The sequence below is a fragment of the Phytophthora cinnamomi genome (genome assembly GCF_018691715.1).
Source record: "Phytophthora cinnamomi strain GKB4 chromosome Unknown Contig14, whole genome shotgun sequence".
In the NCBI taxonomy this organism is placed as follows: Eukaryota; Oomycota; class Peronosporomycetes; order Peronosporales; family Peronosporaceae; genus Phytophthora; species Phytophthora cinnamomi.
The window spans coordinates 973,626-990,883 of NW_027150947.1; the positions used below are offsets into that span (position 1 = coordinate 973,626).

Genomic DNA, 17,258 nt, shown 5'->3' on the forward strand with positions numbered 1-17,258 from the left:
CCAGACTGTGACGGACAGCGAAAACGACTACTGTAACGGAGCACGGTGGCTTTGGGCGAGGCTGTCTCGGACGGCTGTGTTGCTCGCTCGCCGGGAGTTTTGCTGATCTTGACGGCCTAAGCCTCGTTAACGACTTCGAGCTGACCAGTATTTTTCAGCTTCGCAAAAGCAGTCTTCCACTTACTTTTAGCTTCTTCATGAAAGCTCCCACCCCGACCACGTCGGAGAACGTCAGCCATTTTTTTCACCCATTTCTTCACAGCGCGATCGACTTCGGCAATTTCAACAGCTTTGATGACATCGTCCGCCGTGGTGCCACGTTTCAGCACCCACGAGACCAGCACGGCGTAAAGTGTAGCCATTGCCAGCTTTCCTAACAATGTACCCATATGTCCTCTCCATCCCAATTTCATGTGGTGCACACTTGCTTCTTATTTTCGGCCACTCTCGTTCCCGCGCAGCAGTCCATCAATCAGTCTGTCGGTCTCCTCGAGCAGCTCTGTAGCCATGACGGTCAAGGTGGGCGACACGGTGCTGGCGTACCACGGCGTGATGATCTACGACGCCAAGGTGCAGAAGGTGGACAACGGCCAGGGCGTGCAGGAGGCTCCGGGCGCGGGCGGCCAGGCCTCGGCCAGCACGCAGTTCTACCTGCACTACCAGGGCTGGGCCAAGAAGTGGGACGAGTGGGTGCGCCACGACCGCGTGCTGGAGGACACGCCCGCCAACCGCGCGCTGCAGCGCAAGGCCAAGGAGGACCTGGCCACGGCCAAGAGGGAGAAGCGCCTGGCCAAGAAGAAGAAGATCAGCTCGGCCGGCGTGGACGCGCCCAGCGCGCGCAAGTCGCCGTTCAAGCGCCTCAAGCGCAGCGTCGAGAACGACTTCGAGGAGTTCCCAGGCCCTGCAGAGGGCGACGACGCGGCCGGAGCCAAGCAGGTGAACATCCAGATGCCCTTCTCGCTCAAGAAGCAGCTCGTGGAGGACTGGAAGAGCGTGACGCAGGCGCCGCACAAGCTCGTGCCGCTGCCCCGCAAGCCCAGCGTGGCCCAGATCGTCAAGACGTACCTCGAGTTCAAGAAGAGCAAGGTGCACGACGGCGAGGCCGCCGAGGAGAAGGAGTACAAGAACATCGAGGGCATCATGCAGGGTGTGCAGTCCTACTTCGACCGCGCGCTCAGCTCCATCCTGCTCTACCGCATGGAGCGCAGGCAGTTCCAGGAGCTCCGGCAGAAGCACGGGGAGGACGAGCCGCTCTCGCAGATCTACGGCGCCGAACACCTCATCAGGCTCTTCGGTGCGTGCTGCAGTGGACAATTGTGCTTTGTTTTTGGAGGCGTTTCTGACGTGCTCGTTGCTTGATGCTTGGTGTTTATTGCTGACAGTGAGATTACCGGTGCTGCTGGCCGGTTCCAACATCGCCCCGCGCGAGCTGCACCAGATCCAGGTGCGACTCAACGACTTCCTCAAGTTCATCCAGAAGAACTCGGCGGCCTGGTTCGTCACGGAGTACGAGGCCGCGTCCGACAAGTACGTGGAGCAGGCCACCGCCGCAGCCGCCTCAACCTCATAAGCTGCTCTCACCGAGGCACAAGTATGTAGCCATCTTACCGCAATGTCAAACTTTCTTTGATTTTTTTTTTACAAACTGAAGTATTGTTTTGTACAGGTTTCGTACCTAGTCGCACACATGGCTTCATCTCCATTTCGAGCCGTTACAGCCGTTACAGAACTTCCAGCAGCTCCGATATGTCAGTGACGCACTGGACCTGGAAGATGCTGCTCTACGCCGCCACGAGCTGGCAGGCGTGGGTTCTGGCCGCGGGGATGCTGTACGCGGCCTTCCAGCTGCACTTGCTGCCCGAGGGCTTGGCGCGTGTCGTGGCGCGCGTGTTCTTCTACCCGACGTGGCCGCTCACGTACCTGTCGCGCCGGAAGAACTACTGGACGTTGGTGGACTCGCACGTCCTGCTGGGCGCCGCGCCAATGTCCTTCATGCCGCATGTGGACGCTCTGGTGTCTCGTGGTGTCCGCGCGGTCGTCAACCTGTGCGACGAGTACGCGGGGCCCGAGAAGCAGTACCGACGCCAGCACGTCCAGCAGCTGCGTCTCCCGACGGTGGACCACTGCGAGCCGTCCTTGGCGGCGCTGGAGGCCGCGGTGGCCTTCATCCGCACGCAGAAGCAGCGAGGGGTGCGCACCTACGTGCACTGCAAAGGCGGCACCGGTCGCAGTGCAGCCGTTGCTCTGTGCTGGCTGGTGGCGAACCGCGGCATGACCCCGCGGGAAGCGCAGGACTACCTCAACGAGAAGCGCCACGTGCGCAAGGGGCTGTACCTGCAGCCCAACGTGCTGGCGTTCTGCAACAAGATCCAGACGCCCAAGGCCAGCGACAAACAGGAGCGATCAAAGGTTTCGTCGGAGGGAGACGCGGTCGAGTGAAAAAAAAATAGAGGTGAAGTAGAGAAGGTTTGGTTGGTTTTCACAATACTCGAAGGTGCTAAGCGGTGCATCATGCCATGGCAATCAAAATGCATTGTCATCCAGTAGCCCGGGTCTCCATTGCCAACTGCCCTCAGCTTTGCTGCGAGCTTTCCATCTTCGGTAAACCCATTCCAGTCTTGGTATCGTTGCCGTAACGCTTACGGATTTGCGCTGTGAGGAGGTACGCGATGAGATCCGACGGCGCTGAGTCCAACCGCAAGAGTTCACGAGGAAGCTCCGCTCCGCGCAGCCACATTTTGGTACTTGCGGATCATCTCGCGCACCCACAGCATCTCGCCGGTGGGATCACAATAGTGCACGCCGGCCGTTCCATCACACAACTTGACCAGCAGCTCTCCGTTCAGCATGTATGGTCCCACCAGCGACAGCACCACCTTGGTCTGCTTGACCATGCTCACTAGCGACGACTCATCATTACTATCCGCAATAAGCGTCGGGATCACGTCGATCAGCTTGCTACCCACCTCCGGTAACTTGAGGACGAGCTCCTCCTTCAAAGCCGCCAACTTGCTGGCACTGCGGGCTGCCAACGCCCACTTGATTGCATTGGGAGAGCTCAGCGCCGACTCCGGCTCCGTGATTAACTGCCTCGCTGCCACTGCGCCTGTGAAGCCCGTTGCACCGAACACCACCACGTCGAGTTGTTTGCTCATTGCTTGAAGCTTGTCTCGACACTGGCAAATTGGGACGGGAGGTCTTCCTGCGGGGACGGCTATGTCGGAGGTATCGAATACCGTCGGAGTGTTATTGACCTCATCGAGGCCCACGGGAAGTCTTGTTGAAGCTGTCAACTCATCAATCCAAAGTGTTCACTGAGCAAGGTGGACGGATAATAATTCATATTGATCGGGGCGGAACGCTTCGATTGGGGAAGACGGAGATAACCTTTTTGCTCACTCCCCATCAGCTCTCGTAGAAGTTGCCAAACCTGTTGTAGATCAACTCCCGGTCGTACTTGGCGCGAGCGCTCTCGTCGGAGAGGACGGTGTACGCGGCTGTCATTTCCTTGAACAAGTCCGCGTGGGTCGACGTCTTCGCTTTGTCTGCACACAAGAAAAATACAGCAATTAGTCAGCATCCCGAGTCTACAAACCCTGTGAACACAAGCAGCCAGCATCACCTGGGTGATACACGAGCGCCAGCTTCCGGTACGCCTTCTTGATTTGGTCGTTCGTCGCTGCCTTCTCGATCCCCAGCACGTCGTAATGCGTGCGGCGCTGAGTCTTGGGCGCCATGAACGAGGCCCTGCTGTTAGCTCCAGACGACTGGTACCTGCTACTCCCGTTGTTGTTGCTGCTACCGCTGCTGCTGCTGCTAGTCCTCCGGAAATTGTCGTAGTATCTGTTGTCGCTCCAGGACGATTCCTCCCAGCGATTCGAACGCCTTTGGCGTTGCTCGCGTTCGGCACGCTTCTTAGCCGCCTCTCGTTGCCTCGCTTCTTCCCTTGCTTTGGCAATCGCAGCCTTCGCCTCGTTGCGCTCGCGACGAACTTCAGCAGTCGCCTCGGTAGGCAAGTCGTTTGGCTGATCACGCAGATACCGGTCGAAGTCCTTCACTGCTTCGTGGAACATCTTCAACGCAACGTGGCAACGCGCTCGGCGCAGCAGTGCACGTGGGTACTGCGGCTTCCGCTGCAGTGCCTCGTTGCAGTCCAGGATCGCTGTATGGTATCGCTCCAACCCCATTTGAGCCGCTGCGCGATTGCAATAAATTATAGCGCAGAACTCTTGGTGCTGCGGGTCGATCTGCACTGCCTCCGAGTAGAATCGCACTGCTTCCTGGTACTCTCCTCGCTTAAAGCGTTCGTTTCCGTTGTGCTTCAGCTGCTTCATCTCCTGCCATTGCCGCTTCAGCTGAATCACGTTGGAGCTACAGGGAGCAACAGCCTCCAGAGCGTTGAGCATCCGAACAGCTTCCTCGACTTTGTTCTGGTAATGCAGCGTAGTCGCCCACAGTAGTCCCAGATCAATGCCGACGATCGTGATTTTCTCCACGGTTTTCTCTTTGAGCGACCGGGAGTTAACCCCTCTGCTCTCGGGGCTTGACTGCTTCCCGTGGCTTGTTTGCTGTTTTTCCACAATGGAAGTGCAAAATTGAACGATCTGGTCGAACTTCCTGTCAGCCCAGTCACGATCAAAGCGATATGTCAGTCAAGAACAAACGACATCCATCGAGGACAACAATGTACGTACTTTTGATGGAGCAGGATGCGAACCTTCTGGACCTGCAGCTTCTTGCTGCTTGGAGCAAGCCCCAGAGCGCTCTCTGTGTGCACGAGAGCCTGCTTAAAGTCACCGCAGTCAACATACCACTTGATTTCCCCTTGTAAAGTTGTCAACTTCTTGATTGTTGCTTCCATCTTGGTGAGCGAAGCGAGATCTGCTTGGTCGCTCGTGCTGAGCTCACTGTTGCCTTGCATTAGGTGCTTGGCAGTGTCAAGATTTGCTTGCGCATGGGCAGTGTCTCCCAGCAGAACTTGAATACGACCCAGTCGTAGATACGCCCGAGCATACGTCGCGTCCACCTCGATCGAGCACCGACACTCACGCTGGGCTTCTGTGATCTGCATTAGCATCATCAGAGATGCTGCTCGGTTCGCATGGAGCTTTGCTTTATCCGTTCTTAGCTCAGGCGTATCCAACAATGGGTCATGATAGATATGAGACTCAAGAACCTCGATACTCTGGCGGTAGTACTCCGCTGCATCTTCAAAGTGGCGTGACCCATGTGCAATGCCGCCGAGACGCTTCAGTTCCAACCAGTCACGCTCATCTTCGCTATCCATTTCATCGTCGCCCTCGTCGCGGTGAAAATGTGTTGTTGTTATGGTTGGTGGTGCTGATTTGGCACGCTCGGCTTGAACTCCAGCGCCACGGAGAGCTGCACGGAGAATTCGGCGTGATCCAGCAAACCCAGGACGGACACCGCCTGGGTTACCTTTTCCAGAGTGGCTGGACTCGGCTGTTGGAAAAGTAGATGAATGACTGGAGCTGTGAGTCTGTGCACCTGCTGTCTGATGGTTGCTCGTTTTTTCCTGTTGATGAGCTGTAGCTGGACCAAATTGGACGCTACTGGGAGCAGCAAACGCACTAGCAAGACCTTTCTTAGCTGTGGGCCTCACAACGTTGGACTGATCAGACGAAGCAAAGGTTGGTGCAGGCGGGTGGCTTTGGAAAATCTTCGTCGCAAACGGATCGGCAGGAGGACTGCGTCCATATGTGCGCCGGAGACGAGCGTTCTTGCGACTACGCTGGTTGTGCATACCGAACGGAGACGGCGTTGCTGGCGATGAGGAGGAAGCATCCGGAGATGGCTCGGGCTCGGTTGCACCCAGCTTGGCATCCTTCCGAGGGCTGTTCTTTTTAGCGAACATCCCGCTTCTCCGCGGACGCACCCGCGGGTTACGTCGCGAATTCGTTTGTGTACTTCCCATTTGAAAGCCACCAGTAGCCTCTGCTTGTGCCTGTGGCGTATCCGCTTCACCAAATTGAAATGGGTGCTGAGAGGTGCCGTTGCCGAACAAAACCTGTCCGAACGTCCCTAAGTTTGCCGCAGCAGTGGTTGAGCCAAATGCTCCATTCTGGAAAGGAGATGGATCGACCGCCGGGAAAGGCTTAGCATTTGAGTTGCCAAATGCAAACGATCCATTAGTAAAAGACTGGTTTGAGGGTACAGCAGAGGGCATCTGGGCCGCACCATTTTCATGCACTCTATCACCTGCTTGGCCACTCGAGGCTCCAAAGGAAACGAACGGGTTCTCTGATCGCTGACGAGTAGCGGTTGCTTCCTGAAAGAGTGACGAACCAAACGAAGCTGCAGATGCAGTCGACGCCGTGAACTGAGAGGCACTCGGGTTGCTACTTGCCTGAGGTGCAAACGCAACCTTCTTTTTCCGGCGATCTGCGTTCCGAGTTTTTCCAGCAACGCCAGGTGAAAAGAATGCGGAAGCTGCCGTAGGTCCACTGCTCCCAAAATTACCACTTCTAGTTGAGACTTTCGCGGTCCATGAACTTCCTGTAGTTTGTCCTGACGCCGCGCTAGTTGCTGAAGCCGAGCCCGGGCCAGATGAATTGAGCGATTCAGTGCTATTTTGTCTTCCCCAAGCAAACGGTTTTCGATTCTTGTAGCCTTGGCCAAACAAAAACTCGACATTAGTAGGTGTCCGGTTCGCTGGTGGGCTTGGGCTTCGCATATGCGTGTCATCACCATTACCAGCAACCTTTGCCGTGTTTGATGGCTTTGGCCTAGGACCCGAGGGCTTCGAAGTCGCACTGACGCCATTTCCAGCGAAGTTGTACGGTTTCGGAGCCTTGCCACTTCTTCCTAGGGTAAAACCTCCGTCAGTTGATGCGAACGGTGCCGCTGGGGTGTGTCGCGGAGTCGGACTTCGCATGTGAATATCGTCGCCAGCTCCATCAAACGCTGCCGGAGCTGTCTTCCCAAACGTGAACTCCGATGCTTTCGGTGCATTGAATTGCTTCGCGGTGAATGAAAACGCAGGTATCTCCACTTCCGGCGGCGGGAAGCTAAACGTCACGTTTGTCTCCTGTCCAGCAGCAACGGGAGTTTCCCGACTTGGCTTCTCCTGCGATGACGACGACGACGACTGCTGCATCGTAAAATCTGTCGTCGAATCCTGCACTGTCGTAGATCTCTGCTCTCCTGTGAACAACGCCGAAAATCTCGGCGACACACCCGTCGGGCGGGGCTGAGCAGTGGGTGTGTGCCGTCTGCGGCGGGGCGTCCTCTTCTTGTCTCCAACGCCGGGAGCGAACTCCGCCTGGAAGCCCCACTTGCCCGCCTCCACGTCGAAAAAGTTGGGCGCCTGCGTCTCCTTCTGTTCGTCCTGATTAAACTCCTGCTGGTCAGCGGGCGCCACGTGCTCCTCTCCCTCTTTCTCTACATTCAATCCTTCGTCTTCTTCTTTATCATCGTCATCAGTTTCCTCCTTATTTTCCACCTCTTCTTCTTCTTCTAGCACTTCTTCTCCTCCTTCCTCCTCCTCGTCCCTCATGTCCACGCTGCGTCTCCTGAACGGGTTGTCCTCGAAGGCCTCCTGCAGGTCCTTCCAGGCGTAGAACACGCCCCTCTTCTCCTCCTGGCCCTCTTCTACCTGCGTCAGGTCGATAACCTTCTCCTCCAGCTCGTCATCCTCTTCAAAAGAATGAGAAATGTTCTCGTCCTGCGTTTCCGGCTGCTCCTCGTCCATCTCGTTGTCCGGGTCCAGGTCGTCCGTGTCCACGGAGCTGGTGGCCGAGTCCACCTCCGAAGGAGCATAATCCTCGTCATCGTCATCATCATCTTCTCTTATTTCTTCTCCTCTTATTTCGAAATTGATTTCGTCATCATCGTCCTCTGTTTCATCATCATCTTCATCATCATCTTCACTGTCTCCTTCTTCTTCTTCTTCTTCGCGCATCGGGTACGAGAACGAGTCGCAGGGGCTGGCGGGCGCCTCGAGCACCTCCGACCACTGACTGCCGTCGGAGCGCGCGTCCTGCTCGTCGTCCGAGCTCTCCGGGTACTCCACGAGCCGCACCATGCTGGCCTGGAGGCGGCGCTTGCCAGTCTGTAGCCGTTATGGATGGCTTCGTTTGCTCGGACAGGCCGACGGACTGCGACTACCTGAGTTTAGTGACTTTCAATTGAACTTTAGCATACGGAAGAGGTTGCAGATATAATTGGAGATTTGTAGATACAGGGGATATACCTCCAGGTAACGACACTGTGCGGCAGTCTTTTCGATACGTGCATGTAGAGTGGGTCGATCTAGGTAGGAGGTGTGTTCTACGAGCGCTTGGGCTTCTTGGCGCCGCTCTTCTTGGCAGCGGCCGATGTCCGTCGTTTGGCGGGCTTTTTGCTGTCTGTGGGGGCTTCGTCGTCGCTGTCCAGCGCGGCGCCGGCCTGTTTCCAGGCCACATCCTCGGCGGCCTCGACGTCTGCGTCGCCCGTTTGTCGCACGCGGCCCACCTCAGTGCCGTGCTGGTTGTCCCAGTCCTTGAGCTTGGCGCCCATCATGAAGTCGTCCTGCACCACGGACCACGAGCTCTTCTTGGCCGCAGCCGTGGCAGCAGATTTGTCCGCCGTCGACTTGTGCTGCGACGCCTTGAGCAGTCCGAGGAAGTTGTCCTTGGACATCTCCTTCACCTTCTTGTCCTCCTTGTCCTCCTTCTTGCCGCTCTGGTGCTGGTGCTTCTCGATCGCGTTGAACAGCGCCACCACTGGCAACAACAATAACAACAATAAAAAACACAAAAAAGTCAGCAACAACAACAACAACAAACTGCGTCGAAAGCTTCAGAACTGCGTGGGTCAACGCACCGCCTTTCGTCGCGATCATGCGCAGCTTGCGGTCCTGCGCGGCCGTCGTGTGGTCGGGCACGGCCATGTCCTTCTGCTCGCGCTCGCGCTTCTCGGCGGCGCTGAGCCGCGCCGTCTTGGTCTCCTTCTTGTCGCTCTGGATCTCGCGCATGCGCGCAGTGGTGCGCTTGGCCAGGATGGGCTGCGCGTCCTCCGCCACGTTCTGGCCCAGGATCTTGCTCATGGCGTCGCCGAAGCCCACGGCGTCGCGGGGCTCGGCGTCGTCTCCATCCTCCTCCTCGTCGGAGCTCTGGGGCTCTGCATCATTCTCTTCTTCCTCTTCCTCTTCTTCTTCTTCTTTCTCCTCTTCTCCACTGCTGCTCTGGCTCTGGCTCTGCTCCACGTCGCTGGCGGACGCGTCGCCCTCGGTCTGGGCCTGCACCTGCAGCTTCTTGTCGGACAGCTCCGCCATGGTCTACTGTATCAACTATTGACGTTGTGATGGCCACCAACCGATTGACAAGAAAGTGGTGTGTGCCACGTGAAATTGGGTAAAATTGGCGTAAAATTGAAGATGACCTTGAAGTTGCTGTACTGTATGTATTGATACACATGTACTCTATTATGTTGACCGCAGCAGGATCGCTCGGATCTCGCTCCTGTTGTTCAGACGCGCTATCTCGTCGGCATTTCGGCCGGAGCTATCGGTCAAGTTGATGGACGCGCCGTTGTCCAGTAACAAGCGGGCGGCGTCTTCGTGGCCTCTGTACGCAGCTTTCATCAACGCCGACTGGCCGTCGGAGGCCAGAGCGTTTACGTCCGCGCCGTGGCTTAAGAGCAGGCGAACGATGTCGACGTGACCTTCTTCCGAGGCGAGGACCAGAGCCGTTCGGCTGTCGTTTGCTTTGGTATCCACTTCGGCCCCGTTTTCCAGGAGGAGCGTCGCGATGTCAACGTGACCTCGTTGCGCGGCTGCGATAAGCGGCGTCTACCTGATGCGATTCGCCACATTGGCGTCAGATTTGAAGTCTAACAACGAGCGGACTGCCTCCGTGTGGCCGTTGGTGATGGTTTCGTGCAGCGCCGTGTCTCCGTCGTCGTCTTGGGTGTTAAAGTCTGCAGTTCTCGGACTTGGAGTCGCCGAGTCGACTTCGCTTCCTTCTGCAATAGAAGACGAGCGATGTCGAGGTGGCCATTTTCGACTGCAATGTAGAGCGCAGTCGAACCGTTGTCATTCGTTGCGTTTACGTCGACCGCTTTCTCCAGTATTTGCTTGACACCGTCGAGATTGCCGTCTTTTGACACCAGCGTGAGCGTATCGGCGTTCCCATTTCACTGTTACCACTTGCTTCGTTAACTGCGTTTCGTTTGTGTGATTGAGACATCAACTGGGAACTTGTACAGAAGCGAATTCCCCGCAAAAAATATGCTGCAGTCACTATTAATAATTAGCATTTTCCGTGCATCCTGCAGCAGGACTGAGATACAAACGTCATGATAGGCACTTCCTCCTCACTGGACATCGAGCTTAGATAAAATAAAATCCAGTGCTCACAACAAGATGAGGCGCCAGTATGTTATACTGGCGCCTCAGTAGCAACTTACATATTATGTAAGGTACCTGTGAGTGCGTTATGAAAACATTTTGAGCATGTCACGTCACGTCGGCCCGCCGTATGGCAATGTTTTCCGACACCATGAATGCATCCAAGTGCTAAGCTGCTGCAACTAAACTGCCCAACCCTCGTCCCCCAAGTATCGAACGACCGAGCGATTTCACATTCGTCAGCGCTCCCATCGTCATTTTAGAAAACTTTGCAGGCTCCGATACACCAATAGCAATGTCGCTCATACCATCATCATCCGCCTCCTCCCTTATCACATGGAGTCGCTCCTGGAATTGTTCCTCCTCCGCGAAACCTCGGATCACCTCGATCGCTTCCGCCAACTTCATTCGCTCCGACGGATCGAACGCACACAAACCCAGTACCAGCTCCCACTGCGCATCGCTTACAAACGCCTTCGGCCGAGGCATGAACTTCTGCCGAGTCACGTGGAACTTCACCGCAGGGTCGGGCACGCGCTGACCCCACGGCACGTCACAAGTCACAGCTTCCACCACGCACATGCCGAACGAGTACACGTCCGACTGCGCGTTGGGTACCACGGGTTTGACCTTGCGGATAACCTCGGGTGCTTTCCAGCGGATGGCTCCCACGCTCTCTTCGTCTCCGCTCTGCTCCGTCGCCAAGAAGCTCAAGCCGAAGTCCGTCAGCATGGCCACGCCGTCTTTACTCACGAGGATCTGGTTGCACTTGAGGTCGCTGTGCACGATGTGTCTCTCGTGCAGGAAGTGCAGTCCGAGTGCCGCGTCCAGCAGTTTTCTCCACACCAGCGATCGACCTTCTTCTCTTGCATGATACAGGTAGTCGAGCAGCTTGCCGTTCTTGGCCTCCTCGCACACGAAGAAGTACGTCGAGCCTTCGTCGCAGGCGCCGAAGAAGGGAACGATGTTCGGATGCCTCGCTTTCTGCCAGATGCGCGCTTCTCGGTGGAAGGTGCGGCTCTCTTTCTCGTTAGCGACGGTAACGGTCTTGACTACGACTCTAGTGCTGAGCCACCATCCCCTGTAGACTTTACCGAACGACCCGGCGGAGAATGGTTGTTGGTCCTTACGGACTTCTCGACTGGGAATAAACCAGTCTGGCTTGCTTTGTTGGTTCGAAACCTTTAGTACCGTTGTTGCTGAACTTGCTTGTGCTGCTTCGTGCTCTTGAAGAGTGTCGCAGATTTCGTATCTGCCGTTCCTGCGGGCGATCTCTGTTGCTGTCAGGCCTGAGCTGTTGGTCACACCCACATCAGCATTGTTGTCCAGCAATAAACGTACGATTTCGTCGTGTCCTCTGTAGCCAGCTTTCATTAATGGCGTCTGGTTCTCATCGTCCACCACGTTCACAGCGGCGTTATTATCCAAGAGGAGGCGTACGATTTCAAGATGACCTTCCTCAGCAGCAAACAATAAGGCAGTCCTTTCATCATTTGTCTTCGAATTCACTGAAGCACCTTTCTCAACAAGGAGACTCGCAATCTCGGTATGACCTCGTTGAGACGCCAGGATAAGCGGAGTCCAACCCATGACGTTCGGCACGTTCGGATCTGTTTCGTGCTCAAACAATAGCCTTGCGATCTCCAGGTATCCGTGCAGCACAGCTTCATGGAGTACCGAGTCTCCATCGTCATCAAGCGTATTACTATCAGCGCCACGCGATAGTAAGAGCTTGGCGACCTCGATATGGCCGTTAGCGATTGATCCCTGAAGAGATGTACAATTATTGCTGCCAAGGACGTTCACACCAGCACCATGCTCCAGGAGGAGGCGAATGCATTCTGCGCTGCCTCCGCGCGCGGCAAAGCGCAACGCCGTTTCTCCACTTTGTGATTTCGTACCTACACCTGCACCCGCTTTTAAGAGCAATTCCACTACTTCCGCGTGCTTGTTTTCCGCTGCCAGCATTAACGGGGTATTTCCATATGAATCGGGCAAGTTGATGCTAGCTCCATGATCTAGCAGAGCACGAGCGGCGTTTAGCTGACCGAATAGTGCCGACATGAGAAGCGCAGTCTCTCCATCGTCCGAAGTAGCATCAATGCAAGCCCCACTTTCCAGAAGTGCTTCTACGATTTCAATGTGACCATTCTGAGCAGCGTACGAGAGCGCCGTGTAGCCATCCTTAGATTTTGTCTCGGTGTCGAGCCCGTTCTCCAGTAAAAGACGAACGATCTCAGAATGTCCTTTGTAAGCAGCCGAGATAAGAGGCGACACAAGTTCCTTTGAAGCTATGTCGAAGGTTGCTCCATGTTCAAGCAAGAGGCGGGTGACTCCGATATGGCCTTGCGAAGCGCTGCTAACAAGAGGTGTAAACCCTCCTGTCGACGCGTGGTTAATGTTGGCTCCTTTCTCCAACAGTAGCTGTACAATTCCTGCGTGGCCATTGTGAGCAGCGCAGTTCAGCGCGGTGTACCCCTCTTGATCAAATTTCGCACTATCTGCTCCTTTCTCCAGCAGTAAGCGCACAGTTTCCAGGTGATCGAACAAAGCAGCACAAATTAAAGGTGTATTTCCATGCACATTGGGTATATCAATCGCAGCTCCACGCTCCAGCAGCAGTTGCACGGCTCCAACACGGCCGTACTCCGCTGCACAGCCGATTGCCGTCGATCCGTTAGCGCTCGTGGCATCTATTGAGGTTCCACACTCCAACAGCAGGAGAATTACATCCTCATGCCCTCCCATAGCCGCAGAGACCAAAAGCGTCGATCCTGCAGCTCCACGCTCCAGCAAAAGACGTACGACATCGAGATGACAATTGTTGGCGGCAAAACGTAGAGCTGTCAAGCCCCTTTGGTCGACATTTTCAATACCAGCTCCACTGTCGAGCAGAAGCTGCACAACATCAACATGGCCGCTCGAAGCAGCGCGCATGAGAGGTGTGATCCCGGCTTCTGTGGCTTCATCCACAGTTGCCCCCTTCTCCAGCAAAACTCGCACAATGTCAACATGTCCGCGGCTAGCGGCGCAATGGAGAGCTGTAGTGCCAGTCGAGTGAACCGCGTTCACGTCAGCCCCATGCTCAAGCAGGTACTGCACAGCGTCAATATGGCCATTCAAAGCAGCGCTGGAAAGCGGCGTGAACCCGTCGTTCGTAGCCGTCCCGACGCCAAGTCCTTTCCCTGTCAGAAACTTGACAACGTCAACGTGACCATTGTCAGCAGCTATCAGGAGAGCGGTAGCCCCCTCCTTATTGGTATTTTCGACAATCGCTCCATGTTCCAGTAGAACTTCCATAACCTCAAGGTGACCGTTTGAAGCCGCGCAGAGTAACGGAGTAAATCCGTCAATGGTAGCCAAGTCCACAGTCGCGTCCTTCTCCAGTAAGAACTTGACTACATCAATGTGACCATCGTCTGCAGCCCGCAAAAGAGCAGTGGACCCAAATTGGTTAGTCCGGTTGATGTCAGCCCCCAGTTCCAATAGCAACTGGACAACTTCCAAGTGTCCGTTCTTCGCCGCTCGGATGAGGGGCGTGTTCCCGTCCTCGCTCGAGTTTTCGACATCGGCCCCACTTTTTGTCAAGATGTCGACAATTTTGACATGACCTTCGGATGCCGCAGCGAGCAGCGGCGTGTCTCCGTCGTGGTCGGCAATGGTGACGTCCGCCCCCCTTTCAAGTAAGAACGTGACGATATGTAGATGGCCGCTTCGGGCGGAGGACAGCAACGCCGTGAGACCGTTCGCGTCGACGGCGTTGATATCGACACCCCTGTCCAATTCATTTTTGACAGTGTCGAAAACGCCGTTGCCCGCGGCGGTGACGAGTGAGGCTGCGCTGGCTTGCGTGGACGTCATGGTGCGAGGCCGTTCCTGATTTCAATTGTGTGATGGGTTTGCCGTAGCTCCCGCGTTGTGAACCGGTGATGCGAGGTATAGAGCAAATTGGAAGATGAGATTAGCTGCGTTCTGTGATACTAACGTAACCGCATGCACGCACGAGGGAGCTCTCTGGGCTGTCTCCTTGACACACTCGAAGTTGGGTGAACATCCTAGTTGGGTGTCAGCTGGATCCAGCTAGTTGCAAATGGGTGAATAGATGTAGTGTCTGTCCATCGCCTGTGTAGTTCGTCGTTCGAAGAACTCTGCTGACGTCGATGTTCACAATTCGGAACGAAGTGTTCGTAGGTCGCTGTTCGTTAGGACTGTGTCCAGTTCACAGTTCGTTGGACTGTGTCTAGTATCCCGCCGTTAACCACACCGTTTTACCTTCAAAACGGCAAATTGTTACTTCAAAACAACAAAATGTAAGATCAAAACAGTAATACTCTATGATTGTATATTAGAAACTGTATGATATATCCCGGTACATAGAGTTGAAGAGTACGATTTGCCTATTGGCCAGCAGTATTTCAAATCAGCCAATGACTTGGGTATAAAAGTACGAAGATGCCTAGCCTGTGAAGTCAGTTTTGACTATGTACTTGTTCCAGCAGAATTGAAGCAGCGCGTCGAACAGGCGTACTCCAATGCAGGAGGCAATGCTAGGACGAATCCTGTGCGACGCGTGCCGATTCACGTTATTGGTGACGGAGCACAGCTGGAGTTCATTGAGGTACAAGACGACGCATCCAGCACCGCAAATTCTTCGACTAGCGAACCCACCCGAGCAGGTTAGCGTACAAGGGCCTTTCAACCAAGGAGCAAGCTTCGTCTGGGGCGACTGGGAACGTTCGAGTTCGGAGGCAGCTGGTGCGGCTGACGCAAGTCTGGGCCCACAGCCTAGCCCTAGGAAGAACCAAGGCAAGGGGTTGCAAGAGTGAGGAACACACGCCTCACCCAGCCTGGGATCTGAGATTTGATCTCAGACTCCGGGTTGAGTGATCTGAGATCAAGGTCTAGCCTCGCGGCTATTCTCTGATTTTGGAGCCCGCATCGCCGCACGTGGAAATCAGCATCCCGAGAAGGGGCAGAGGCAGTGGGATCGTTGCGCGCTCGCCCACGCGAGACCACCATTCACGACGCGAAAGGTACATGTTGAAATTAGTCTCATCCTGGTAGACGGTCATGCCACCCTTCTTGATGTGTGTGTTCAGCTTCTCGACGAATTCTTTCGACATGTCCTTGTTCACCGAGTTATTTATGGTCACCTTCTCAGTCCTAAGATTCTTCACGCTGTAGACGATTCCCTGCAAGGCACGATGCACCGATGACTTGTTTACAACCACGCCGGGATCGCTGCGGATGCGATCCGCCATCTGCTGGCATGTGTGGCAGCAGTCCCCGTTCAAGTACTCCTCGATCTTCGACATCACCTCCTTCGTCATCTTCACGCGGCTGTCGTCGACACCACCAGCCGAAACCAGCTCGTTGACAACCGTAGCGTGGAGGACGGTGCACCGCGCGGCCCAGTAGCTCACGTTGTTGCTTGAAACAACCTCCTGCCACATCCGCCCTTGGCAAAAGGCGCGAACTACGTGCGCTCGAGCAGCTTCGCGCTCGTGACGACGACTTCTCGGGCCGGTTTTGTCGGGGGCGTAGATGACATGCTGAGCGGCTAGCAGATTGCTAAATGATATAGGCTCGCTATTGCAGCTCGAGCTCAAAATGGTTGGAGGTTGCTTTGTGTCGTGTAGGAATTCACGATTTTACGAGTCCTCGTCCCTCCGCCTCGACAAATGGGACGAGTCCTACCAACAACACACGCTTCCCTCGAAAGGTCGTCGAATATTGTTGGGATTAAACCTGAAGACCAGGTCCGATCCCTTCCACCGGGCTGAAAATATGCCTTGTTTTGAAGTATCGGTCAGGTAGGAAGAGCCCACACAAAGGCACCGCCAGCCACGAGCAACGGCTGGGGTGCGTAAATATAAACGTTTTCGCGCTAAAACCACTGTGGTCCCTCGGAAAGGAAGGGTACCGGGCCGGTCAAGGCCTTTAAAAGGGGCGCCGAGGTGAAACCTCGGCCAAAGAGTCAAGTACACTGGGGGGGGGGGGGCTACGCCACGCACCCAGGACAATGTACAAACGCACAGGGAGGACTCCTTTTCTCCCAACACTCGGCCATTATTCACTCTTGGCCTTACCAGGGCGAACTCTCGGTCAGTGTACCTTAACCCTTTAACTACCAGCGAATTTCTATGGGTTCTACTAGACCTATACTAAAACCAATCGTACGACTGAAATATCAATTGTACGACTGAAATATCAATTGTGAGCCTGTTTTCATCCAATTGGAACCGCTTGATTTCCTATCCCTCCCTCTACAATTTCGTGCAGCTCCTGACCGCTCGTGCTATAACTAAGGTCCCATGGAACCCGTACGCGATCCCCTCTGCTGCTGGTGCGGCGCCTCGCCCTGCGAGTGGAAGAACTACGAGGAAGAGCTGTGGCTGAAAGCAGGACGTGTGCAGCGCAAGCTGATGCGGCGCAAACATCGCAATTGTATGCTACGGCAGACACTGAGTCGCCTGTATCTCTACCAGACGTCAGGCAATCTACACGATCCGGTACCTTGCTGCGTGACCAGGAAGCTGATGGAGTACTGGCCAGACTCTCCAAAGGTATGAATGGTGTGTATTATGCTTATGGCTCTGGTAGTTTCAGTTGTGCAATAGGTGTGATCGTTCTGTTGCTTTTCTTGCGTGCAAAGGTCACGGGTTCATCGGTGGAGGCGCGACAGAGTGCCTCCAGTGCCGACCGTAGCTGAGGGGAGTGTTTGAACACGTCTCTGGTGTGAAAGGCCGTGAAGCATTCTACATGAAAACCAACATCACACTTGGTGCACCCATATCGCGACTTTTTTTATATTTCGCACGCTGCAGAGATGACAGAGGAGCTTGCCGTTGCTGTGCTAGGTTGAGTTGGGCGTTATCATGTGAACAGATGTATCCATTCCAACTATTTC

The 17,258-nt window shown here is 55.1% G+C and overlaps 7 protein-coding genes across 8 annotated transcripts; 2 read left to right on the forward strand and 5 right to left on the reverse strand.

Moving 5' to 3' along the window:
* Positions 1-507: 507 nt before the first annotated feature.
* IUM83_01199 (Chromatin modification-related protein EAF3) lies at positions 508-1,570 on the forward strand (the record flags this gene model as incomplete). The annotated part of the gene is made up of 2 exons (XM_067925036.1): positions 508-1,294; positions 1,383-1,570. The coding sequence occupies 2 exons, from the start codon at positions 508-510 to the stop codon at positions 1,568-1,570; spliced, it is 975 nt and encodes a 324-aa protein (XP_067797204.1).
* Positions 1,571-1,746: 176 nt separating this feature from the next.
* IUM83_01200 (Phosphatidylglycerophosphatase and protein-tyrosine phosphatase 1) lies at positions 1,747-2,439 on the forward strand (the record flags this gene model as incomplete). The annotated part of the gene is made up of 1 exon (XM_067925037.1): positions 1,747-2,439. One exon carries the CDS (start codon positions 1,747-1,749, stop codon positions 2,437-2,439), a length of 693 nt encoding a protein of 230 aa, XP_067797635.1.
* Positions 2,440-2,705: 266 nt separating this feature from the next.
* Positions 2,706-3,155, reverse strand: IUM83_01201 (saccharopine dehydrogenase; the record flags this gene model as incomplete). Its single annotated transcript, XM_067925038.1, has 1 exon — positions 2,706-3,155. One exon carries the CDS (start codon positions 3,153-3,155, stop codon positions 2,706-2,708), a length of 450 nt encoding a protein of 149 aa, XP_067797168.1.
* A 250-nt stretch (positions 3,156-3,405) lies between these two features.
* Positions 3,406-8,044, reverse strand: IUM83_01202 (DnaJ subfamily C member 7; the record flags this gene model as incomplete). The annotated part of the gene is made up of 6 exons (XM_067925039.1): positions 3,406-3,545; positions 3,623-4,617; positions 4,695-4,783; positions 5,897-6,115; positions 6,199-6,261; positions 6,722-8,044. 6 exons carry the CDS (start codon positions 8,042-8,044, stop codon positions 3,406-3,408), a joined length of 2,829 nt encoding a protein of 942 aa, XP_067797167.1.
* Positions 8,045-8,289: 245 nt separating this feature from the next.
* IUM83_01203 (RRP15 protein) lies at positions 8,290-9,274 on the reverse strand (the record flags this gene model as incomplete). Its single annotated transcript, XM_067925040.1, has 2 exons — positions 8,290-8,723; positions 8,824-9,274. The coding sequence occupies 2 exons, from the start codon at positions 9,272-9,274 to the stop codon at positions 8,290-8,292; spliced, it is 885 nt and encodes a 294-aa protein (XP_067797166.1).
* A 1,242-nt stretch (positions 9,275-10,516) lies between these two features.
* Positions 10,517-14,209, reverse strand: IUM83_01204 (TKL protein kinase; the record flags this gene model as incomplete). 2 transcript variants are annotated; one of them, XM_067925041.1, is made up of 2 exons in its annotated part: positions 10,517-12,053; positions 12,155-12,165. In XM_067925041.1, 2 exons carry the CDS (start codon positions 12,163-12,165, stop codon positions 10,517-10,519), a joined length of 1,548 nt encoding a protein of 515 aa, XP_067797164.1. The 2 variants fall into 2 exon arrangements, with proteins under 2 accessions (XP_067797164.1, XP_067797165.1); XM_067925042.1 differs by having other exon boundaries at positions 10,517-14,209.
* Positions 14,210-15,261: 1,052 nt separating this feature from the next.
* IUM83_01205 (Transposase) lies at positions 15,262-15,801 on the reverse strand (the record flags this gene model as incomplete). The annotated part of the gene is made up of 1 exon (XM_067925043.1): positions 15,262-15,801. One exon carries the CDS (start codon positions 15,799-15,801, stop codon positions 15,262-15,264), a length of 540 nt encoding a protein of 179 aa, XP_067797163.1.
* Positions 15,802-17,258: the final 1,457 nt, after the last annotated feature.